Here is a 24,320-nt window from a genome sequence, read left to right on the forward strand (position 1 = left end):
AAAAAAAAAAAAAAAAAAAAAAAAAAAAAAAAAAAAAAAAAAAAAACTTCTCAATGATAGGAAACAAACAAAACTTTGTTACCAAGATCACATGTATCGTGGATAAATATAATTTTTTTAAAATAATAATTAAAAAAAGAATAATCCAATAATCCAATTCGATGGTTTGATTGGATTGAATTAGAAACTCTATTCACTGAGGTTGATCACGCTATCAATCCAATCAATTCAAAATTTCTGATTGACCCAAATAAAAATTTTCAACTCAATTTATGTATATCCTAAATCGATTTAAATGGTGTAATTATTTGACAAAAATGCTTACAATATGTTGTATTTATATTAAAATATCAATAATTCCTTTCGGTTAAATTATATATTTTTTTAATATCCAAATTTTAAATAGAGTGTTTTATAATTTTATAATTTTAATATAAATAAAAAAATCAAGAATCATTGAAGAAAATGAGAGATCAATATATTTTCCCAATTTTTAAATCAAATGTTTATATGTTTTTTATTTCTTTTTTTGGAGAGTTATAAGTAATGGAAATAAAGTACAGCAAATGTACTAAAATAATATTTTCAACATTTTAAAAAAAAAATTATGTCAAAGACAAATGAACCCTACATTATTTTTATTTCTAGATATGGTATATATATATAGAGAAGTATGTATATGTCAACCAATTTTTAAAACGCTTTCGAAATTTTATCAATGATTTTCGTATCCAATCCACTATTTTTTTTTTTCTAGAAATTAAAGGCAGATTTGATTTTTTTTTAAAATAATAAAATTAAAAATAAAAATAAAAAGAGAGAGAAAAAAAACAAAATAGTCCTAAAATATGATAAAAATGATAAATTCAATCAAAATAAAATTAAAAAAAAGGAAAAAAAAAGGGAAAAAAAGGAAAAGAATTTGAAAGCAATAATAATTGAAATGAGAGCATCTTGCATGCACAAAGGGAGAGGCCAACTAGGATTATTTAAAATCCACTTGGCCAACCAACTTGGTTGTTTTTGGATTATTTGCTTTATTTTATTTAATTTTTCCCAATGTTTTGCATGGCCTTTCAGTACAATTTTGGATTATTTGTTTAATTTTAAATAATTTCTATTTAGTCCCTTTTTTTTTTTAATATTTTCCTTTTTTTTTTCCTAATTTTTTTCCAATAAATATTCCGACCCCGTCCTTCTGTACTCTTATTCTTTCTTTTCCTTCACTCAACGCGCTTATTTGATATCGATAGTTTGAAAAAAAGTCAGAAGAATTTAGTTCATATGATTCTAAACGTTAATATTAGTTTTTATGAGTTAATAACATTATTAAAAAATTATTTATGAATATTTTTATCTAAATAATATGGACTATTTGCACGGATTTATCAAATTATAAACACGAAGTTCTAATTGGGAGTGTACATGATTGGTTGGGTTGATGACCCGAGCTACTCAAATAAAGTTCACAACTCAACTTAAAAATGGGTTGTCCTCCTTCTTTTTCGCAAATCATTACTAAAATTAGTTACAATAGTAGAATTGGGTTAGATTGTAATCCCATTTTCGAGTTAATTGATTTGACCCAACCAAGAAAAATATCAACCCACAAACCCAATCAAATTTTTGGTTTTCAAAAGATTCAACCGGTGTTGGATGATGAAAGTCTCACATCGACTAATTTAGGTAATGATTATGAGTTTAGAAGTGAGGAATACTAGCTCAATTGGTACGAGGCATTTTGGGGAAGTCCAAAGTAAAACCATAAGAGCTTATACTCAAAGTAGATAATGTTATACCATTGTGAAGAATCGTGTGACCCAACAAAAAGAAATCTGATCCATGATTTGAATTTGATAGTATGAGTGGGTCGAGTTATCATCAATTAGTTATCAATTTATATACATATGATGAGAAAAATTAAGGAAAACAAAAACAAAAACAAAAAGTGTGCTGTCGTATGAAAGTAAACATGAAAATGGGTTAAAGAGATAAAAAGGGTCATATTTGTTGTACCAAATGATACTTAACCACATAAGGCTTTGCCTTTGCCTTTGCCCCTCTCACCATCATCGAATGGAACCATTTTTCAATTACATTCAAGCATCTGATGCGAAGCCAACCATCATTTGCAGCTCTTCCTCTGTCGCAACAAGCCATGGAAATGGACACATCTCTGGCAACACAAAACAGAGGACCTCTGAGGAAGAAGATAAGAGCCACCATAATATGTTCAGAGGAGTTCGAAAACGAAACTGGGGCAAATGGGTTTCCGAGATTCGTGAGCCAAAGAAGAAGACCAGGATTTGGCTTGGAACTTACCCAACCGCCGAAATGGCAGCGCGAGCCCACGACGCCGCCGCTCTGGCCATAAAGGGTCACTCTGCATTTCTCAATTTCCCTGAATTGGCTCGGTTCCTTCCTCGCCCACTCTCCAAGTCCCATAAGGACATTCAGGCCGCGGCGGCCCAGGCGGCTGCCACCACATTTTCGGAGGGAAACAACCGTGAGGGTGAAGGAAGGGAAGCGGCGGAGAACATGGAGACTCTGTTTTCTGGTAGCGACGGCGGAGAAAGAGCAGAGGACTCCACGAACTCCCCGTCGACGGCCGCCAGTGATGAGACATTTTTCGATTTGCCTGATCTGTTCGTCGGAAGTTCTGATTTGAAAGATGGGTTTCTTTGTCATTCTTCGTTATGGCAGTTTTGTGCGGCGGCCGATCATTCTGGTCTCCGGCTGGAAGAGCCTTCGTTTTGGGAGACCATTTAAGTTCAAACTATGTCCTCATCTTTCACTGTCTGATATAATTCCTCCATTATAATTCTGTTTCCAATGGTGATGTATTTTGGTTCTAATAAAGAAATGAGTAACAGATTGAAAATAAATTTCACTCACTATTGGCTGTTGCAGATAAATCCCAAAATGATCATAATGTTTATGATTTGGATTGTTCTAAAAGAACAGATTTGAAGTACAAATCGTCCCTCTAATTTCCTCCTACATTTTCTTTTTATTTAACTTTTCCGACTAACAAGTCTCATGTTATGTCAATTTGAACTTGCTCGATCTATTCAATTACAACAATGCAATCGCATTCTCGGGCCTATTTTTGTTTCTATATTCTTGATTTATCCATTAGGTCAGTCAGGTTAGTTCTTTCCACCTAGTTTTGGATTCATCCTCTTTTTCCAAGGATTGATTGAACCGAATCAAATATACCTTTAAACATTAATTAGTGTTACATCCATTTAGCTACTACTCGAGAATTTATACTTCATTAGTACATGTACTATTCTAAAGTTAAACGATGGAGAGATTTCATAAACCCACTAAAAATATTGAGTTCAACTTCAACACGTAGAAGTTAAGAAACTCAAAAGTAAAGAAACTAATATCAGATTTTTTAGTCGATTCTATATATGTATATATAAATTGATGAAGTTTAAAACATTATCCTCAGTCGGGGAGGGGACCTTAAAGCAATCCATTCTTTCGAGTGTCCACTCAAACAAGTCTATCTCGTCGAGATTTTTTTAAGAGGATCAAATAAAGAATACAAGTTCATGACATCAAGGCTGCTGGCTGCTACAAAAATCAGAGAGAGAGTAGTTGAATTACCATCATCCAACAACTAGCAAACAGAGAGAAGCATCATTTTTTTAAGAAAGAATTCCAACTTATTCTGTTCATAACATGAGACATGTTTTCAATTCACAAGGTTTGGTGGTTAGTGGCCTTATTCATCTTGTCCCACCATCATTATAACCTCTTTATAATATTCCAAATAGCCATCATTTTCTTTAGCTTTTGGCCAAAGTTTAAAGGATGATAGAGAACCCTTGGCCACAAGAGAAATACTACAAGAGAAGAAATGGTCCTCTTTAATTATTGGGCAGTTTTCCTTTGCTAAAAAAAGGAGGATTTAATTAACGGTATTCCATTGCTAAACTGCACCACTAATGTTTTCTAATCTAATAATAATTAGAATATGACAAAAGTAACGACAAGAAGAAAAGCAGATTAAGAATAATTACAATCATTGAAATACCTTGCAAATGGCGTTACTTCAAGAGCTAGTTGACATCAATATTGTCTTTATTGGAATCTGCTCCACAGCCAAAAACCAGGATCACCATTCATCTCATCATTGGCCTAATGTTTAGTCTGCATCAGATCAACACAATTGCAATCTTGAGATCAGTTTCTAAGATGAGAAATGAACAAAAGAAAGTAGGAAGCTGAAAAGAAAAAAGAAAGAAAGAACTGTCCAAGAACATGTAGATTTAGCCAAAAAGAATTCTGGGCTCTGCACCAACTGAAAAGGAGAGAAAAAAAACATACCCTATGTAGTAAGTTTCCTCCAAATTCGCTGCTTTATGAACCTAAAGGAGGTGCAAAAATGCTTTAGGAGAAATCATGAGGCACGTGTATGCTTTTGAGGTGAGCTGTCTCCATTTTGTTCCTTCTCGTTTCCCTCTTAGATGGGTCTATCCTTGAAGGGGCCAGCATTTTGGCAAATTGAATTACAGTAATGCTTGTAAAGATGAGAATCTTTCAGTACTTGATTATCAATGCATTTAATCACAGGAACCTTGCACAAAATTTATACAACTAAGAAAATCTCTGACTTGGAAGAGCTTCAGTCTCAGAAATCCTGACTGTGCCCAAATTTCAACATCCGTACAATAGACACAACTATAATATAATCATTACATACAAGAAATTTCACATGCTATGTTGAAGTCACATCTGGATCATCAATCCGACTAAAATACCCTATTCATATAAGGATTAACAGTAGAAAACAGACTATGTACAAAGATTATGTGCATTGTACTAGCAGCACGTTACTGAGTGGTTTCTCTGAGAAAAAATTAGTAATAGTCAATCGTATGAATAAAGAAAGCGTTAATACTCTCACATTAGCAAATAGCTAGTACTCTGGACAACAGGAATTTGCAGATTGGTTGAAATGCCATTTAAGAATGCTCTATTATTCAATGCTGAAAACTGCTTTGGTTAAATAAAGTTCATCCTTGGGCTGTAGAGATGGAAAAACACGATAAAGCTCCATCTTGATTTTCTCGCCAGCGGGGCACCCAACAGATACATGACCAAGGACCAAGCACCAACATAAAAGTAAAAATAAATAATAAATGAGAAAAAGAATAATTAGCAAACCAAATAAACAAGCAAATCTTATACTGAGTTACTAACAGAGCAGCTACAAACAATTTCTGCACCTCATGTGCATTGATAGATTCGCTAAACATCAAAGCATGAACCCCAAACACGTCAGATGGGAGAAAAAAGAGGAATAAGTGTATAAGATAAATCAAAAGGAAATATCAGCTTCTAGGACCTAACCAAGTAATGTACAAAAACTTCTGCCGGCAGAGGAGTGATGACGTTCCACCAGCTGTTTTGCAAGGGTAAACCCGTTCCACAAAGAACACCACACATTAACTCTAGCTTCAACTGTTGGAGTGGGAGTGCAATTCTTTGTTTGAGCAAAGAAAAACTTGTCCTCTGTGGACCCCTGGCTGTATAGCAGTGAAGCGATTCTGATTAATCTGCAAATAATGAAGTGAAAGCCTCCAGCTGCTCCAAACACATCATAAGAGAGTAAAAGAATTACACATCTAGATAAACTTTTAATAAAATCACAAACTAGAACCAAGCCAACAATCTAAATGATTTGCTTAAATTGCTATGCATCAGGACTTCCACATTTCTTGCTCTCGTCTCACACACTGTTTGCTCTACATGCTAACAGTCATACGCATTAACCTGTATGTATCTCCATGTCAATTCTTGCATCAACCAAATGGCCATGAAATGCACCGAAGGCAGTTGAGATAAGTCTTATCGAGAGGTATGTATGCCCCAGTTTCAAGTCAAAAGAAAACTTGCTTGACATCATTGGGCCCAAAAGTTGCACTACATCTTGGGCATTTTCGATGCTGACTCTTCAAGATATCTTGCACACAGGGATTACAGAATAAGTGGAAGCACTTGGTAATGACAACCTGAAGCGCCAAAAGAAAAGAAATTTTAACATGAAATGGAGCACAAATGAAAATAAGAGATGCATACAGAGATATGTAGAGCAAGTTGTCGTAATAAGAAAAAAGGAAATCTTGAAGAACATGAAAGTACAAGATTCAATGTCGAAGCATGAACACCCGATACAACACACTTGTTAAATCAAACAAAGCAATTTTGATCCCCAAAACAATTGATTTTACCATCTACAACATACTTATATTTTATAGGATATTCATCTACCAGTCACTTGCCAACGAAGATTTCCACGTTTTGAACACTCATGGAAGCACATTAATTACAAGGACGTTACCAAAATTTCCAACTTCCAAGTGAAAAAAATTTTACCTGCTTTCTACTGTTGACACAAATTTTGCAATTCACTATCGTTTCATATTCCCCAAGTTCGCCATGGAGCCTTTCAACTACAGATGAGCTTTTCATCTGTGCTTCAAGCCGTGAAAACTTTCTGCCAACAACTTCTATTTCCTCTTCAATTCTTTTCTTCTCAAACCTAAAAAGTACTAACAATCACTAGCATGTTCTGTAAGAGTAAAAGAAACAGAAAAGAAGCAGAAAATATCCACACCTCTCTTTTTCTAGTTCTATCTGCAGCTCCACTTGAGTCGCTCGACTTTTTTCAACTTTAGATTGAGATTGATCAAGTGACTCCCTTATTTGCTGAGATGCTATTCTAATATCACTTAATCTTTTTTTAGTGTTTTCTAGAGTATATGTGTCTTGTAACTTGCCTTCTTCAATTTTCTGAATATGATCCGAGAAACCTCTCAACTGTTAAGAATAATCATACAACAATGATAAATAAGCAATTATAACACAATTATTCAGAAAGTAAATTACAATTCTCCATCACCACAGTTGACGGTTCAACATGATGATCATGTTACCTGGTCTTCAATTCTATCAGTTTTCATCTCGTAAAGTACAAGAGATGCATTGGCTTGCTGAACCTCCTTCTCAAAGGTTTGTTTCTCAATGAGCATAATCTCATGCAATTGCCTTGCTCTCACACCTTCTAAAACAAGCTGCAAAAACAGACATCACAGCATTGCATATGAACATCAAATAAAATATGACCTTCCAATTATCTTAGTGGCAGTTAGAAACAACAAAGATCGCTGGAAAAAAAAGAGCACCTTTAATGGCTCCAAGGATACTATTGAGACCCTAAATTGAGTCCTTTGACATGCTTCTATTTAGTTGTGTATAGGGGTCATTCTAGAGAGATATGGGTTACGATTGAGAGAAATACTACAACTTTTAGGGGTGTAGAGAGTTCTACGAATGAAGGTTTGGTATATTGTTAGATTTAATACCTCAGCACGGTATCAATCTCTCAATTTTTTTTTTTCTTATGATCATATAGATCTTTCTCCTTTGGATTGAAGTCAATTTCTTAAAGTTTTGGGGTCTCCTTTCTGAGGTGCTTTTTAAGCCCTTTTTTTGGAATTGCTCTTCTCCTCTATCCATGTGATACTACTTTTTCCAGTTATTTGATCGAAGCAAAGAGTGTGGGCCTATGGGGGCAAGGCGATAATCGTGTATCTACTGTTTCATGGAAGGGTTTGGATCTTGTGCTAGCTGGGCTTGATAGAAATCCTTTTGGACCCTTTGAATTGAGAAAAGCATTACCTTTTTTGGACTTCAAGAGATCAATGGATGAGGTTTGGTCCTTTGCTGGGTTTCATTTGGTTTGGAGCCATTTGTTAGGCTAGTTAGGATTTTTTATGCCCCTTGATATACTTACATTGAGAAATGAAGGCTCAGTTTCAACCAAAAAAAGTTTCCATAATGCAGAAAAAATGTTTGGTGTTTACACTACTATTCTCACGTAGCCCACACCATTGGGGTTAGGTCAAAAACTTGAATTCCTTTTTTGAATTCAGTCTAAACCATTGAGTTTTGAAGAATACGAGGAAAAAAAAAAGAAGACAACGACAATAAAGATTACCCCCATTGACTTAGTACGAAGAAATCTTTAGAAGACAGTAAACAAATTTATCCTCGTCAATCTTCTAGTCTTAAAAGATGTAATAACCTTAATGTTGTACTCATCTCTCTCAGTTATTTGCTGCAACAGATGCTGGTTTTGAGTTTGCATATCGTCATATGCCTGCCCAATTGTCTGTTAAAGACTAACCATTAGATGACCGCAAAATGTTCAGAAGATAAAACAGTCAAAGTTCAGAATACAAGAAAGTTACCTCAATTTCCGAAAAATATGCCACATTTTCGTCGCCTTTAGATTTTACAACATCTGTTAATCGAATTAAATCCCTGAAAAATAAAGATGAACGCATGGTTTGAATCCTATGTGGTAATAATGTTGTAAGAGCAAACAACTTACAAAGCTGTCAAGTATCCCAGAATGGTATCAACCGGATAGCAAGAAAACATTCAAGTAATGTATCTGAAAACTATTCACACATCTCAAAAAGAAAAATGAACCCAATAATCTGGTTCCAGAGAGGAGAAGAGGAACAATACGTTTCATACGTATAAATTTGAAACTAGCAAGGGATCTTTGAGGAATAAAGCAGTCAGATCAAAGTCCAACCTTTTAGACGATTCTAACTTCTGTCTTAGNTGAAATACTAGGACTCCAAGTACAAACGTCTCCTCTCCAAATACAACAAAAACTCCTCGATCAAAGAAAGAAGGGCACAATATACACCAATTCCCTATCGAACAAAGAACAATGGACCCCAAATGGATGAAAGAGAGATCAAAGAATGAGGCAAAACAACCATCACTGAATCCGAATGGTTATGATGTGGTAGAATTAGTGGTTAATTAGATATTACTCTTGGTTTATTCCTCTTAATATCTTTTAGTATTTTTAATATTTTCTTTTTCGATTCTCTATAAATAAAGAGTTCCCTCTTGTACTTTTCACCTTTTTGATTGATAANCCCATTGACTTAGTACGAAGAAATCTTTAGAAGACAGTAAACAAATTTATCCTCGTCAATCTTCTAGTCTTAAAAGATGTAATAACCTTAATGTTGTACTCATCTCTCTCAGTTATTTGCTGCAACAGATGCTGGTTTTGAGTTTGCATATCGTCATATGCCTGCCCAATTGTCTGTTAAAGACTAACCATTAGATGACCGCAAAATGTTCAGAAGATAAAACAGTCAAAGTTCAGAATACAAGAAAGTTACCTCAATTTCCGAAAAATATGCCACATTTTCGTCGCCTTTAGATTTTACAACATCTGTTAATCGAATTAAATCCCTGAAAAATAAAGATGAACGCATGGTTTGAATCCTATGTGGTAATAATGTTGTAAGAGCAAACAACTTACAAAGCTGTCAAGTATCCCAGAATGGTATCAACCGGATAGCAAGAAAACATTCAAGTAATGTATCTGAAAACTATTCACACATCTCAAAAAGAAAAATGAACCCAATAATCTGGTTCCAGAGAGGAGAAGAGGAACAATACGTTTCATACGTATAAATTTGAAACTAGCAAGGGATCTTTGAGGAATAAAGCAGTCAGATCAAAGTCCAACCTTTTAGACGATTCTAACTTCTGTCTTAGGCGTGCAATCTCAGCTTCTGCAGCAGCTAGCCTTTGTTGAGATATAGCCTCAGCTTCATTTGCAGTCTTAACACGTGATTCCAGGTTGCGTTCATCCAGAGAGGACTTTAAAGATTGAACACGAGCCCACGCCTTATATTCCAAATCCCTAGCTTCCAAAACANAATAAAGATTCTAGTTAGACTTAATGGAAAGAACTCTCCTGAGTCACTTAGATTATACTAAATTGGTATGGGATCAATCGTTTAGGCCAATGTTGGTAGTAAGAAACTGTTGTTGACACCAATCGCAAAAGGGAGCTTTGTGAGTTGTGCTCATTGTTTAACAACTCACTTATTTACAAAGGGATGCCTTTTAGAGTATTTTCTTTTCAAGAATAAAGACGAAACAACNTGCAGAAGTAAATTTCTAAGCACACACCTAATATTTGTACATGTCAACAAACTTCTTTCATTAAAAACATAAATAAGTACATGGAATCACGAGGTTAACTCAGCTCAGAGGAGATTAAGCTAGAATAAAACATTAGTACATTTCACGACTCCTTTAACTTTGTCTTCTTAGTATACACAAATGAGTAGTGAAATAAAAAGGAGAAGAATAAGTTTGCATTTCATCCCTCAACTCTTCTAGTCCTCCAACACCTGCCCCCTGGAAAAACCAAAGAAAGGGGAAAAAGGTACTTTCTACTTCGATAAAAGCAGGGGAGAGGGATGCTGTTAATTCATGTGGTATTCTAGGGCTTGTGTGGGAGCTTCTTCGGAAGATAGATTTCTACTATGACCTCTGCCCATAAAATCTTTCAAATGCTATCATCGAGTAGCTTATAAAGGTTAAATTTACTATGGATTTAAAATCGCTGATAAGTCCATGATTTTAAAGCATAACATCACTTGTAAGTCCATGATAAGAACGTCTAAAATTGCATGATGCAAAATGAAAGAATCTAATGACATATAAAAAATAAAAAAAATAATAAATCACAAAAGGAGGCAAAGTAAAGAAAGGGCTTCAATCAAGTGAAACAAGACCTAAAGGGGTTATTAGAAAAGGCTTCACTACTGAAGTCCATGGAGAAATGTTGAATCTACTAAATGCCCAAATATCACTCAAAGACCTTTCAAACTCTCTAAAAATTTTGTTGTTCTTCTCTCCCCAAAAACCCCACGAAATAGTACACCTTAGCTTTCCACAAAAACCTTCCCTTCTCACAAAAGGGAGAGTGGAGAAGAAAATCTCCGATCATTTCTTTACAACCCCTACGTCTACCAAAGCATAAGTCAAACTCCCTGAAGAAATGGCTCCAAAAAGGCTAAGCAAAATCACAGCTCTAAAGGATATGATAAAGGCCTCAGCCACCCACCATAAAGAATGCAACACAACGGTCCAATCAAAATGGGCACCTTCCTTAAAACCCAATGCAAGATGTTACTTTTTCATGGAGAACGTGACAGGCAAAAAGTTCAACCTTCTTTGAAATTTTCACCGACTACAACGAGTAGAGGCAAGGACAGAACCACCTGAGAGAGAGATTAACCAAACAAAGAAAGAAGGGTTTACAAGAAAAACCTTTGAAATACTAGGACTCCAAGTACAAACGTCTCCTCTCCAAATACAACAAAAACTCCTCGATCAAAGAAAGAAGGGCACAATATACACCAATTCCCTATCGAACAAAGAACAATGGACCCCAAATGGATGAAAGAGAGATCAAAGAATGAGGCAAAACAACCATCACTGAATCCGAATGGTTATGATGTGGTAGAATTAGTGGTTAATTAGATATTACTCTTGGTTTATTCCTCTTAATATCTTTTAGTATTTTTAATATTTTCTTTTTCGATTCTCTATAAATAAAGAGTTCCCTCTTGTACTTTTCACCTTTTTGATTGATAATAAAGATTCTAGTTAGACTTAATGGAAAGAACTCTCCTGAGTCACTTAGATTATACTAAATTGGTATGGGATCAATCGTTTAGGCCAATGTTGGTAGTAAGAAACTGTTGTTGACACCAATCGCAAAAGGGAGCTTTGTGAGTTGTGCTCATTGTTTAACAACTCACTTATTTACAAAGGGATGCCTTTTAGAGTATTTTCTTTTCAAGAATAAAGACGAAACAACAAGCGCATTTACAAGAGTAGAGATTTACAACACAAGAAAGGTGCCCAAGAGAAGATAAAAGGATCAGTATAGACAAGAAAACCACAAATACATTCAAGAAGAGTGCTGGAATCCAATTCAGCGATTCGGAAGATGAACTTCAACATAACAACTCTACTCGTGCTCAATTTATTCAGAGTCTATCAAAATTTACATTGAAATTCCTATTCTAGTGACTATTGATTCCAAAGAAGGTCGTGAAACAAATTCCAGAATATTCAAGAAATTGCCAACAATGAAAATTTATAGCACAAGAAAGAAGTTGAAGGCCAGAAAATTTTCCGTTCGATGTGAATCCCACCTCGTGAAGGCAGTAATTGAAGGAAAACAGAACCAATGCTTGCAGTTGGAGGAAGTCAGAGAAGGGTCGATGGATGTTGATTGCATGTTGGGGAAATTAATTCATAATTTGGATCAATTTTCAACAAATCAACAAATCAACAAGTTTAATGCAGAGAAATATTTGACCTAAGCCAAGGTCTCATGGATCATATGAGAAAGACTTAAGAAAATATTGTGGTGAGGCCTCTTAAACATCAATTTTCAAGATTCTTAGACATCAATTTCCAAGATTCATGAATCATGATTATGAATGTTCGAGAAAATAAGATTTCCACCATGGAAATATACACCAAAATTGTGGAGATAGACAAGAAAGTGCGCCAAGAACACAAAGACGATCTTCCAAAAAACGTTAGGATCCATTTTCATCATTATAGACTCCAAGGATGCTAAATGAAGGTTTCTTGGTCCTAGATTCCAATTGTTCCAGCAAAGGATTAAGTTTTATGGATGTTAGTAGTGTAGATTTTTTCAGCAAAGAAGAGTGTTGTCTAATGAAATAATTTTGATGAGGAAGATGAAGTTGAGAAAAATTGATAGAGATGGTTGATAATTCTCCTTTTTATTGGGCTCAAGAGAATGAGAGGGAAGTCAAACCAATTTCTAACCATTCATATGAAATTTACCAATTTAAATATGTCGAACATTATATTTCAAGATTTATTCGGCTGGACAACCAAACTAATTCTTCAAATGGCCCATATTTGCTCATAACAACCTTCTGCCTAATATTCATGATGGAAACACCAAAGCCAGTGAGCCAAAACATTGTTACGGCCCTTAAATCCCCCTATATTTAAACATCCAATGTCCCCAAATGTCTATTTTAAAAATTAAAAAAAAAACTTAACTTTCATTGAACAAATGAAAGAATATAAGGACATACAAATAAATAAGTCCAAAAGAGAAGGGAGCTCAATGTCTATTTTGTCTCCACCAAATGCGACCCCTTCCCTTCCTCGATCCCTACCAAAGAAAATCTCTCATAAGCTTCTCCAAGGTTTTACTCACTGACAAGGATCCTAAAACTACATATAAACTCGTTAGTACTATAAGTTTTTACTGAGTATAACACTAATTTACAAACAACTCCAATGTTCGTAAGGGCAAGTGTCTTATCTTCCCATCCTTTTTGTACTATTATAAATCAATTCCTTGTTTCTGATCTTTGGAGCATGTTGCTTCTAATTGTTTAGCTTGATTGATCGGTACCACAACGCATGGATTCTTTGGTGCTCGCTAGCATAATTTAAGTAAAATGAAAATCGAAGTTTAACAATATTTTTCAATATTATCAAAAGAACATTCGTCAATGAAATTTATCGCCAAAATAATGACTGGTTTTGTTAGTAATTCTTCACTCTGCACTACAAAATAAATGATCAATTGAAAGCCATTTTAGATAGCCAAAACGGTGCTTCTTCTAACAATAATTCATTGTGATGACATTATAGAAAATCTTAACCAAATAGAGTGAATTTAGACCACCCTACCTCGAATCAGTTGATTCACGTCTATACATATCAATTATGAGTTTCAAGTCCCGACCAACTTCAGTGAAATCTTGAACCTGCATCAACGTTTAGAAATAGAACCAAAAAACAAGAGAAACAGATGTTACAATACCAAATCTTTTGCAAATTACAAGCAGAGTGTGTGTGCATTGGGGGTGGGGGGATCATTGAACAATCTTCTACAATCATTTTATCAAACACATTAATAAGGAAGAAATGGTTGAAGGATAACTTGTAACAGGAAATAAGAAACTTGTATTGGGACCACCACACCAGGACAAAAGGCCATTTGCATTGACAAATTGAATTTCTGCTACTCTGTAGAATATTTGGTCGGAAAGAGGGAGGAAAAGAAAATCCCTTCAGGTGCCAATCGGTCATGGAAGGAAGTTTAAAGCTAGCATGGTTTATCATCAATGGAAGATGGAGAGGGAAGATTTATGCCAAACGGGGTCTTGGATAGGACGATCCACTATCCCCTTTCCTTTTCATCATGGTAATGGACTGCTTCAGTCGCCTACTGACAAAAGCGGAATATGAAGGGCAGATAAAAGGTTTTCAAATTGGTAATGAAGGCTTAAGCATCAACAACTTTCAGTCCATAGATGATACAATCCTCTTTTCTGACTTGGCAGACGCGCCTCCTCCATAAAAAAACATGATCGAGACAGTAAAAATCGTCGAAGGATTTTCTAGACAAAATACCAATCTCCAAAAAAACAAAAATCATGGGCAACAATATTAGTACAGACATTATTGAAGAATTTGCTAGCATAAATGGTTGTAGAAAGGGAGAACGGCCGAATATGTACCTAGGACTACCTCTAAAAGGAAACCACAAATTTTTTTTTCCCTTCTCGAAGACTATTATTGAAAAGATAGAAAGAAGGCTGTCAACATGGTCATCATATTATACTTCAAAAGGCGGAAAGACTGACCCTAATACAAGTCACATTATCCAACCTCCTCGGTTACTACATGTCTCTATTTGAAATGCCACAAAAAATGGCCAAGGATATAGAAAGAATATTCATAAACTACTTGTGGAAAGATGGCCCACACCTTGTTTGATGGAATATTATAAACCTCCCACCAATAAAGGGAGGCCTTGGTCTTTTCTCTGCAAAGAAGAAGAACAAAGCTCTCCTCGCCAAATGGATGGAGATATCATCAAAAAGAAAAGGCCTTGTGGAGAAATCTTATAAAGGTCAAATATACTCCTACATCAAACAAAAGGGCCTTGGAAGGGCCTTGGAAGTATGTAAAGAAACATCAAAACCTCATCACTTGTCATATGGTGGGTGATGAAGGAAGCACATCATTTTGGACCTACCCATGGATGAAAACACTATGCTAGCCCTGCGGTATCCACTCTCTCTCATAGCAAAAAAGCCACGATCAAAGAAACGTGGAATGTTCTCAACAAATTTTGGAACCTGAAGCTTGATAGGAATTTAAAGGATAACGAAGCAACGAAATGGGCTGAATTAATCCTTGACCTTGCCCTATGGTATTTTCAAACGAAGCAGACTCACTGACTTGGCTTCCCAGTGCTGATGGGGTCCTCTCTACAAAATCCTTAATGATGGACATGGGAAAAAAGTAGAAGCAATAAATCTCACGCTCGCAAAGACGGTATAGAAAGGGTGAAGTTTTTCCTTTGGAAAATAGCGCATAAAGGCATTAACACAAGTGAAAATCTTCAAAAAAGAAGGTCTTACATCACTCTTTTTCCAAATTGGTGTCCATTGGTGCAAGAAAAAAATGAATCACAAAGCCAATTATTTATGCAATGCACATACGCTCAGAATTTTTAGACAACGTTTCTCAATATATTCGAGTGGCATATCACATTTCCTAGGGAGGTAAAGGATGTATTGGACATAGCCTTAACGTACCACCCTTTCTAGAATGCAAAAGTCCTACTAGGGAAAAACCTCATCATGGCTTTATTTTGGAATCTGTGAAAGAAATGAATCAAAGAATATTTGCAGAAAAGACACATACTTATACAAAACTTTTCGATAATGTTGTTTACTAAGCTATATCTTGGTGTAAACTGTCTAATATTTTACTTCCTACCCTTATACCTCCCTCATTTAAAATCGAGAAGGTGTTTTGTAAACACCATGGATATTAAATCCCTTTTGTAAATCTCAATCATCAATGAAATTGCCTTCATAAACATATTTTAATGCCTCTATTTGAGTTCACTCCAAGGAACATCTATGAATATGATCATTACTGTTCGTGCTTTGTGAGGATACATTTATATCACACATAATGACTTGATTCATATATTCATATAAGAAACATACAAGAGAAATACATTAAATCCTTCAAAAGATCGACATCTCATTGAATAAAAATTATACCACATACATATTCGACAATAAGGAACAGACATTATTCATAACTTTTCAATTACCAAGGATAATTTGAAGGATAACTAACTAATTTGAAACCTAAAAAACGCTAACTAGCTCATTTTTCCAAATCATGTAGCTAATGACTATTCCATTTATTTTAGAACATACATATTTGTGGAGTCAAATCAACAAAATCTTACTACAATTTTGAAGTTTCAAAGCTTGCACCTCATTTCAGAACTAATTACATAGTTACCTTCAGTAACAAAAAAAAAAAAAAAAACGCATAGCTCAAATGACACATGTACCCACAATAGAAGTCCAATTGGTACCAGATAAACTCTCTCAAGCCCAACGTCAAAAAGCCTCGTTATCATTTTTTAATAAGAAACAAGATGTATTATGCACAACAACAACAAAACTTGTCATTACTACTTCTCAATAAGATATCTATTTTTAAAGAGCACAGAAAGGAAAAGGAAAATCTCATCAGAAAGGTTAATCGTACCATAGCTTGCAACTTCTGTATCTCTGCAATTTGGTCCTTGGACCGAGATGACAAACTTTCACACTCTTTCTCCTGCATCAAGCCAAAAGAAATTATGACAAGCGTTCAATTTTTTGCAAGTGTAGCATAATCAAACTCTACCTACCATTCTATCAATAATACTGGAAAGAGATAGCATGTCTGCCCGCACAGAATGAGCATTTGTAGCAGCTTCTTTGCATTTATGTAACTGACTTTGCATAGAGCCCATTGCTTCTGGAAACGAAGAAACCAATGCCCTAAATTCTGAGACAACTTTTTTCCTTCCTGAAGAAAAAGCAATCCATCAGGATGCAAAAACCACTAGATCAACATGGGTGGGCAACATATATCCTATGATCGGAGAAAAGCATTAAATACCATCCAACCTGGTTCTTTCAATACTTCAGCCAGCTTGCTCTCAATTGACTTTTTTTCATCCTTCTGTTTTTGAATCAGCATTTCCAGATCATTAATCCTTGTATCAGAGACAGTAGACGATCTCCTCAAGATATCACGTATGTTATTTTTAATATTTAATTCCTTCTCCCTCCATGTAATATTAAACTTCTCAATCTGAAGTTNAAAAACACATAATAAATGGCAAATTCAGGCAATAATGCAACTACCGACCAGTTTACAACCTGTAGTTTCTCAAATAAAGCCTGCTGCTCGTATACTTCTGATTTTAATTTTTCTATCCGATCTCTCAATAAAAGATACGATTGTGAAGATGAAATGGACTTCACACTCTTCATTCTATTCTGTCAATAACATAAATAAAAATTGTAAATCAGATCATAAATGAACCCTTGTGTTGAGAGTTTCAGGCTATCTCAATAAACATTCACAACTACTATAAGGAAACAGAGGACTGAATAAACCATGTTTAAATAATTCCAACCCGGATATCAGATAATTGTTGAAGCATTTTTAGTCGTTCTTGATGTAGACTATTTAATTCTGCCAGTCGATCAACTGCCTGGTCCTGCAGAGCAGCATAAATTGCATTATTAACTAATGTCTTACTATTTCTCAAACAAAGAAACGGAGGGAANTAGTCTAAATATGAAATCAAAACATGAAAACGGGGGGGGGGGGGCAATTACCTTCAACTCTTTGAGATAAGGTTCATCTCGGAGATCTTTTTGTTTGTCTCCCACCTTACCACTGCCAGCATGTTTACCTGCTAGATTCAAAACAGGAAATCCAGCCCTTTTTGCAGCATCATGTTCAGCTCTAAGCTTCGTTAGCTTGGAATTGCTCTCTTCCAGTTCAGCCACTGCACTTTCCAATTCCACTTTGTACCAACAAATAAATAAAAAAATTAAAACACAGAATATAAAGAAGGTAACGATTATAAGAAAAATCTTCTCCTTCGGATCCTAATCCCTGTATACTGTGAATGGCATTCCCTTTTTTCTTTTCTGTGATAGAAAACAAATTATTTCATTCGTTAAATGAAATTATAAGAAAGAAGAAAACCCCTTACATAGTCATAAAGTCCTAAAAAGAAACCCCAAATTGAAAATGAGAGATTTTATAATAAGAAACTGGACATTTTGTTGATAAGGGATTGTTACAAAAGAATCACCAAATTGTCTTACTTCTCTCCAGACAAACTTCCCACAAAATAGCCAAGAAGAATTAAGCCAAAGAGTACATGTGCTCTATCATTAAATTTTGCCCACAGCTGAAGATAAGCAGACTTCAAATCCTCGAAATAAAAGGCAAAGTGATCCCCAAAGAGATTAAACGCCCTCAACCAGAATGGCCAAGTGTGTAAGAGTTTTTGGGAATAAGGTGATGGCACTCCAACACTGACTAAAGGAATGAAAGCTGGAAGAATTTATGCTGTTAGCTCCATCACAAGGTTGTAACCCTGAACAGCCCATTAGAAAATTTTGCATTTTCTGGGGGTCTTAGACCTTTCAAATAGCTTTGCACATATGAGCAACACATGACGTGTACAGGCCCATATATAGAAATCCCAAAAATCTCTCTCCAGCATGACTTTGGAAGACAACACAATATCTTAAGCATATCTTAAGCACCCAATGCTAAACACCCTATAATTCTTCACAAGCCAAATACCCCCTGTGACGGTCTCAATCCAAATATTTCTAGTTTTAACTAGAATCTTTTGAGCCAGAAATTCGACCTTTCAGGCCATACACTAATTAATGCTGAAAGGTTCACAAAAAGCACACAAATTGTCACAAAAGGGGAAGTACTGCCCAAAATGGTCCAAAGTTTCGTCACTATTTTTGCATACAATACACTAAAGAGGAGAATTACACAAATTTGGATTGTAGCTTTTCTGCCCAACACATTGAGCTTGCAATAAGACAAATCCAAAAGAAGAATCAAGCTTAATCGGAAAATTTCAGCTTCTATATAAAACTAAAGGTCGAGAACTTTGCAGTTCAGATTATATGTTCGTATTTAATCTTATACCCAATAAACTTTCTATTCTCCCTGTCATCAGCCACAGTAGCATCCTTTCATTAAGATTCCTCTTCAACCACAAATCTCAATCCGAAGCCATATTAAAAATGGAATCAAGGAAATCTCAGTCTACAAAGTTCACATCTTACAAGAACAAAGTTTCCCCCTTGACTTTTTATATTTATCAACCACCTTATAAGCAGTAAGGATGGAATAAACACTCTTTGATGGAGCCTCCTTCCTTAGTGCTTAGAATAAAACGTAAGAGCAGCCTCGTTGAAGGCTTCCTCATTGGTAAGGATAATAAGAGAGTGAAATCTTGGGAAATAGGGAAGCAAGAATAAGAAAGAAACAGGGCAACCTTCTTTTTTGTTTTAACCAAGACGATCTGACAAAAGGTAGTTAAAAAATGAGTCATATACCTTCAGCGTGCCATCAATAGACGAGGGAATTCCAAGGCACACAATACTCTAGAAAAATTGCCTTGTATTAGGAGGCAGTGAAGCAACCTCTATGTACAAAAAAAAATGTGCCACGAACGTTTTCTTTCATATTCCTAGTATCAGGCCCCATCCCACTATTCCACTAGGAGACTTCAGAAGCCCTAAAATTGACTTCTAGAGACAATAAGAGTTTTCTTCCAAGAAGCACAGATATGGAAGTGAATCACCAAGGTGACATGAACGATGGCACATCATTGCCAAAAAGTTTATTACAAAAACATGAGAAGGAAACTATTAGTATAAGTATATCTAGTTTTAACTCAATCATGTGGTAAACATTTCCAACAGCAAATGACAAATAATATGAAATGTCTAGAAGTTACCTTTAAAACATTTTAGCTCAGCTTTAGCTTTTGCGTCCAAGTCCCGATGATTCTGCAATTCTTTAGCCAACATCTTCTTCTTAAACAAAAATTCCTTTACTCTCAACCTCATATTCCTTACTTCTTTAATCAAGTCGCCAGATGCCCTAATCCTGAATGAATCTAACAAAACAACCAATGTTTATAGAGAACTAAGCAAGAAACCAAATGGGATAAAGAATGACAGCAGATACAGATTATCACATAAGAATCCATGGACGCATACCATTTTTTGGGAGCTCATTCAACAATGTAGCATGTAAACCATCCTTCAGATACCAAAGATTTTCAATTGCCGCATCAATATTCTGCTTGATGATATTGGTCTTCTCACATGGTGATTCAGTTTCTTGTTCTATGTGCTTGGAAGAACTATATGTTGATGAACTTTGAGTAGCACCTGTTTCGGCAAGCCGACTAAGAACAGCATCTTCAAAGCAGCTAGACGAAGATCCATCTACAATGCAATTAAGAAATATTAAATGTTCATAACTAGCAAAACAATGGGACCTGGCTATGAAAATGATCAGAGATTCTTAAGGTTAAAAGAGACAAGAAACCAAAAGAACAAGCAGACCATCTTTATTAGTCAACATCTTTTAACTATTTTAACTCCAATTTGACTAAACATAAAAGGAGTATAATTACAAGAGCAATTGAAAAGCATCCACCAACAAGCATGAAACTAATATAAGTCTAGAACCTCTCCCCAGCTTGTGCTTTTCCCTGCGGGGAGAGAGAGAGAGAGCGAGAGAGGAAACAAATATTTCAGAGATGATATAAAATATCAGGATATTGGTTACTCTATACATGAAGATGTACCACTACCAAAGAGAGTTGCAAAAAACCTCTCCATTTAATTTCCTATACGGAGCCATTTACCATGCAAAAAAGTCTTGGCTTTCAGAAAGAAAAAAAAACGTGTCCAAATAACTTGCTCAAAATATTCTTCGATCGTGCCACCAGCACCCATAGACCAGGAATGTGAATTAAAAAAAGGACCAAAAATATATACTTAAGGACATACTAAAGAATTAAAACCAAAGCAGCCTATATTGCTAAGTTTGAGAACCTCAACTGTGATCTGTCTTTTGTAGCGGCTCCCCAGTCCCCAATCGAAAATATTAGCAATCACTAGCTCGTTGTTAAGCAATGGAGATGAACTAATCAATTGAAAGAAGGTTTTTTTTTTTTTTTTTTTTAATGAGAAGCCAACTGTCAGTCGGTAGAATCAAGGCAACCCCATTTGGAATATGCATGATCTCATGACAACCAAAATACTTTAATCCTCAAATTACAATATGCATCCTAAAACCTAGAGTTTCAATATTAGGTGGCAATGGAATTTATTGAAACAATGATCCATAACGCTGCTAAGTTCAAGTTCCAGAACCATTAACAGGTAAAATGGTAATTAATAAAATATAAAATGAAATGTTGGAAGCCAATATAAATAAACAAGATACCAAGAAAGAGAAAAACATCTCCAGAGGAAGCCATATAGTGAAGCTCCAGTTGTTGACATTGTGTTTCAGAACTTCAATATAAAAACCAAGCAAGAAACATAACAATAAATGGAAGCACTTTATCAAACCAGAGACAAAGACGACATAATCAGTCCAAATACAGATGAAAATCCTCACCTGCAGCAGCCATTGTATGTTCGCCACCCTGCTTGCTCCTCCACCTCCTCATAGGGACAGAAGATGTTTCCAATCCATTAACAAGCTGTCACAAAATGTATAAACAACATTTCAAGCAATGCACGAAAGATCACGTGGTATGTCCAAAAGATGACCAGTGAGAGATATAACACATACCTCTTCCCAACAGTTCTTAACCACAGCCACTGTTATATCATATGGTTCTTGTTTATCCTTCAATCGAGCATATTTATTCTGAAGAGATTTGCTCTCTACCTTCTGAACCTCTATCTTCTGTGCAAGCTTCTGATTTTGGTATTGAAGAACAGTAACATCAAACTGGAAAGGAAATAAGGGAAATGTTCAGACCTAATTTTCAATTACCTAAATAGTAGTATGTACATAGATCATGAAAGAGACCATCATAGCCTTTATGTTGTCAGTTCACTCATTGGATGCAGACATTATGTTGATGGGGTCATTCCTTGATTTATATATCATAGCACGCTGTTTCACTATTGCTCTTTTTTTCTCTCTCGACTAACAGCAAATTAAGTTGGTAGAACCAACAGAAATCTAGCTATATACTTATTACGCCTTTTTCCACTTTATTATGAAATTTGATGGGTATGGATTACTCTTAACAAAAAGTGAAATTATTGAGAGAACAAATGCCATAGATGTTCAGTTCATAACAAATTTTTTCCGAAGAAAATTCTTATATAGAAAATAAGACTTTTAGTATGAGATGAAAATCCAGATAGCAGCACTAATAACCACAAATACTTGGAAATCAAACCACAAAATGCACCCGAAAACCACTACCCATGAAACCCAGCCTGAAAAGGTTAATATAATGTAAATGAAGAAAACATGAAATTACTGGAAAAACAACATGGTTTCCAAACAAGTTAAGCATACTTTTTGTTTTTTGGAATCATTAACAAAAACGACAATAAAAATACTAATAAGCAAAGCTTCCCCAAAATAAATAAATAGAATGAACCTGAACTGAAGACACTGTTAACTATTAAAAGATATATCCATTGTTGAGAATCCTAAACCCAGCAAAGTTGGAGAACAAAACATCAATAAAATTCAACAAATAAACAGAATCCACAAACCTCTTCCTGAGTTATTTCCTAAATTACATATGGATGCCCAATACAAACATGTCAATATTTGATTGTCCAAAAATATTTGTCTCACATGCATGTGTATATAGACATTGCGGAATACTGGTAGTCCTCTAAATATTCAGTTTTATGAAATTTTTTAAACTATGGAAATAGACGAACGTGAAAAAATTAATGACGGAAAATTATCTAGTTGTACTAAACAATGTAGTATGACAAAGATTCATAATGAATGCTAATTATGAATTACGTCAATTAAAAGAATTAAAGTTCTTTTCAATTATCTACTAGATTGCAGCACGTGATTCAATTGGGAACAAAAATACAACATCTTAAATTCTTTCATTATTCAAAATACAAATACGAGGTCACTTTTCCAAAAATCACAAGCCATGTCAGGGAGAATGCATCCAACTGAAATTTGGATTTTCTTGTTCTCCGCACACCACTAAAGATAAGCACAAATGGTAAGTGGCGAATTAGAAATCACGTACATAGTGGCATTAGTTCATGACTTTCCTCCAAATTCTAACAAAAACCGACAGAAATATACATTGATTGCCTTATGATTGACTAGTAGATATAAAGCCCTGACGCTGGTATTCGTGAAAGAAATATGACAGCAAATAAAAAATGTAAATTCATTATCTGTAGTCCATGTGAGTTCAGGAAAAAGAATAGCTAAACATGCAAAGTAGTTCAATAACCGTAATATTCCAAACTGAAACCGCTGGCCAGGATGGGCCTACAAAACATAATATCGAAGAAAAACTAGCTCAATTTAGTTAGAAATTAATTGACTGAATGGCATGAACCGTACCTTTTTGTTCGCAGAGATGGGCAAGATGGGCGTCTTCTGGGCAGTAGCAGCCGTTGGGGATATGGTGCTAAAGTGACGCCGCTTTCTATCTGGACCGAAAGTGCTCTCCATCCCGCTTCCACAGGCCACAAGAGCCAAACACTAGGTCCACTCACATAACACCACTCCAAAGATTGATTAAGCGCCTGAAAACCCTAATTCAAAGGATCATGCCTCTAGAACATTATTAATTGTTCACTACCCCAATCCAAAACCCTCGCCGTGATGATTGACATATTCCTCCAGAAAATCCTAGGGCTACAAAAGTATCTACACAGGACCCAGCAACCAAAGCCCAGGTTATATGCGATCAATAAAAAGACGATTGATTCAGGCGCTCAAAACCCTAATTAAGACGAAAACCTCTCGAACGAATGAAATTCCAAAAACCTCCGATTCGTAGAATCGTTGGATGCGCCCTCGGATGCAGTTCGTGTTGTGTGTTCGTTCTATTGAGGGGGATCGAATGCCGAGTCGTGTAGAGAGGATCGAAATTCTTAGAAAGATATGAGGGCACTTCTGGAAACTGGAAATTCTATCTGCAACTGCAAATCTCCAATCCGAATTTGTTTATATTTGTCAATATCTTAAACAAAATTCCGATTTCGAGTGTAAAAATCTACTCATTATGTTGATGTTTAAAAAAATAAATGGATGACAAATAAACTAAATTTTAATAAATTTTCATCCGATTCATAACCATTTAATCTTTCATTTTGAAAAACGATTTCAAAATTTTAATTTTTCGATCGATCGAAAATATATATCACATAGTTGAGCGATGATCAAATTAGTACACTATTGAACTAACAATAATAATTTAGTATATCGTGTGACACTCGAGA

The 24,320-nt window shown here is 35.2% G+C and overlaps 2 protein-coding genes across 3 annotated transcripts; one reads left to right on the forward strand and one right to left on the reverse strand.

The window, feature by feature from the left end:
• Nucleotides 1-1,956: 1,956 nt before the first annotated feature.
• Nucleotides 1,957-3,054, forward strand: LOC111799861 (ethylene-responsive transcription factor ERF038-like). Its single transcript, XM_023683345.1, has one exon. The coding sequence runs from the start codon at nucleotides 2,020-2,022 to the stop codon at nucleotides 2,767-2,769; it is 750 nt and encodes a 249-aa protein (XP_023539113.1). The 5' UTR covers nucleotides 1,957-2,019; the 3' UTR covers nucleotides 2,770-3,054.
• Nucleotides 3,055-5,169: 2,115 nt separating this feature from the next.
• On the reverse strand, nucleotides 5,170-24,057 carry LOC111799860 (E3 ubiquitin-protein ligase BRE1-like 1). Of its 2 annotated transcripts, XR_002815920.1 has the most exons (20): nucleotides 23,437-24,057; nucleotides 21,658-21,819; nucleotides 21,481-21,565; nucleotides 20,064-20,294; nucleotides 19,799-19,960; nucleotides 17,634-17,824; nucleotides 17,429-17,512; nucleotides 17,169-17,288; nucleotides 16,914-17,100; nucleotides 16,652-16,812; nucleotides 16,507-16,578; nucleotides 13,606-13,685; nucleotides 9,584-9,775; nucleotides 9,231-9,303; nucleotides 9,065-9,151; nucleotides 6,954-7,091; nucleotides 6,635-6,837; nucleotides 6,394-6,559; nucleotides 5,791-6,029; nucleotides 5,170-5,601 (listed from the first exon to the last, which is right to left on the reverse strand). XR_002815920.1 is itself a non-coding variant. In XM_023683344.1 (19 exons), exons 1-19 carry the CDS (start codon nucleotides 23,545-23,547, stop codon nucleotides 5,898-5,900), a joined length of 2,637 nt encoding a protein of 878 aa, XP_023539112.1. In that variant the 5' UTR covers nucleotides 23,548-24,057; the 3' UTR covers nucleotides 5,170-5,897. The 2 variants fall into 2 exon arrangements, 1 of the variants encoding a protein (XP_023539112.1); XM_023683344.1 differs by having other exon boundaries at nucleotides 5,170-6,029.
• Nucleotides 24,058-24,320: the final 263 nt, after the last annotated feature.

Source organism: Cucurbita pepo, chromosome LG08 (genome assembly GCF_002806865.2).
Source record: "Cucurbita pepo subsp. pepo cultivar mu-cu-16 chromosome LG08, ASM280686v2, whole genome shotgun sequence".
Classification (NCBI taxonomy): Eukaryota; Viridiplantae; Streptophyta; class Magnoliopsida; order Cucurbitales; family Cucurbitaceae; genus Cucurbita; species Cucurbita pepo.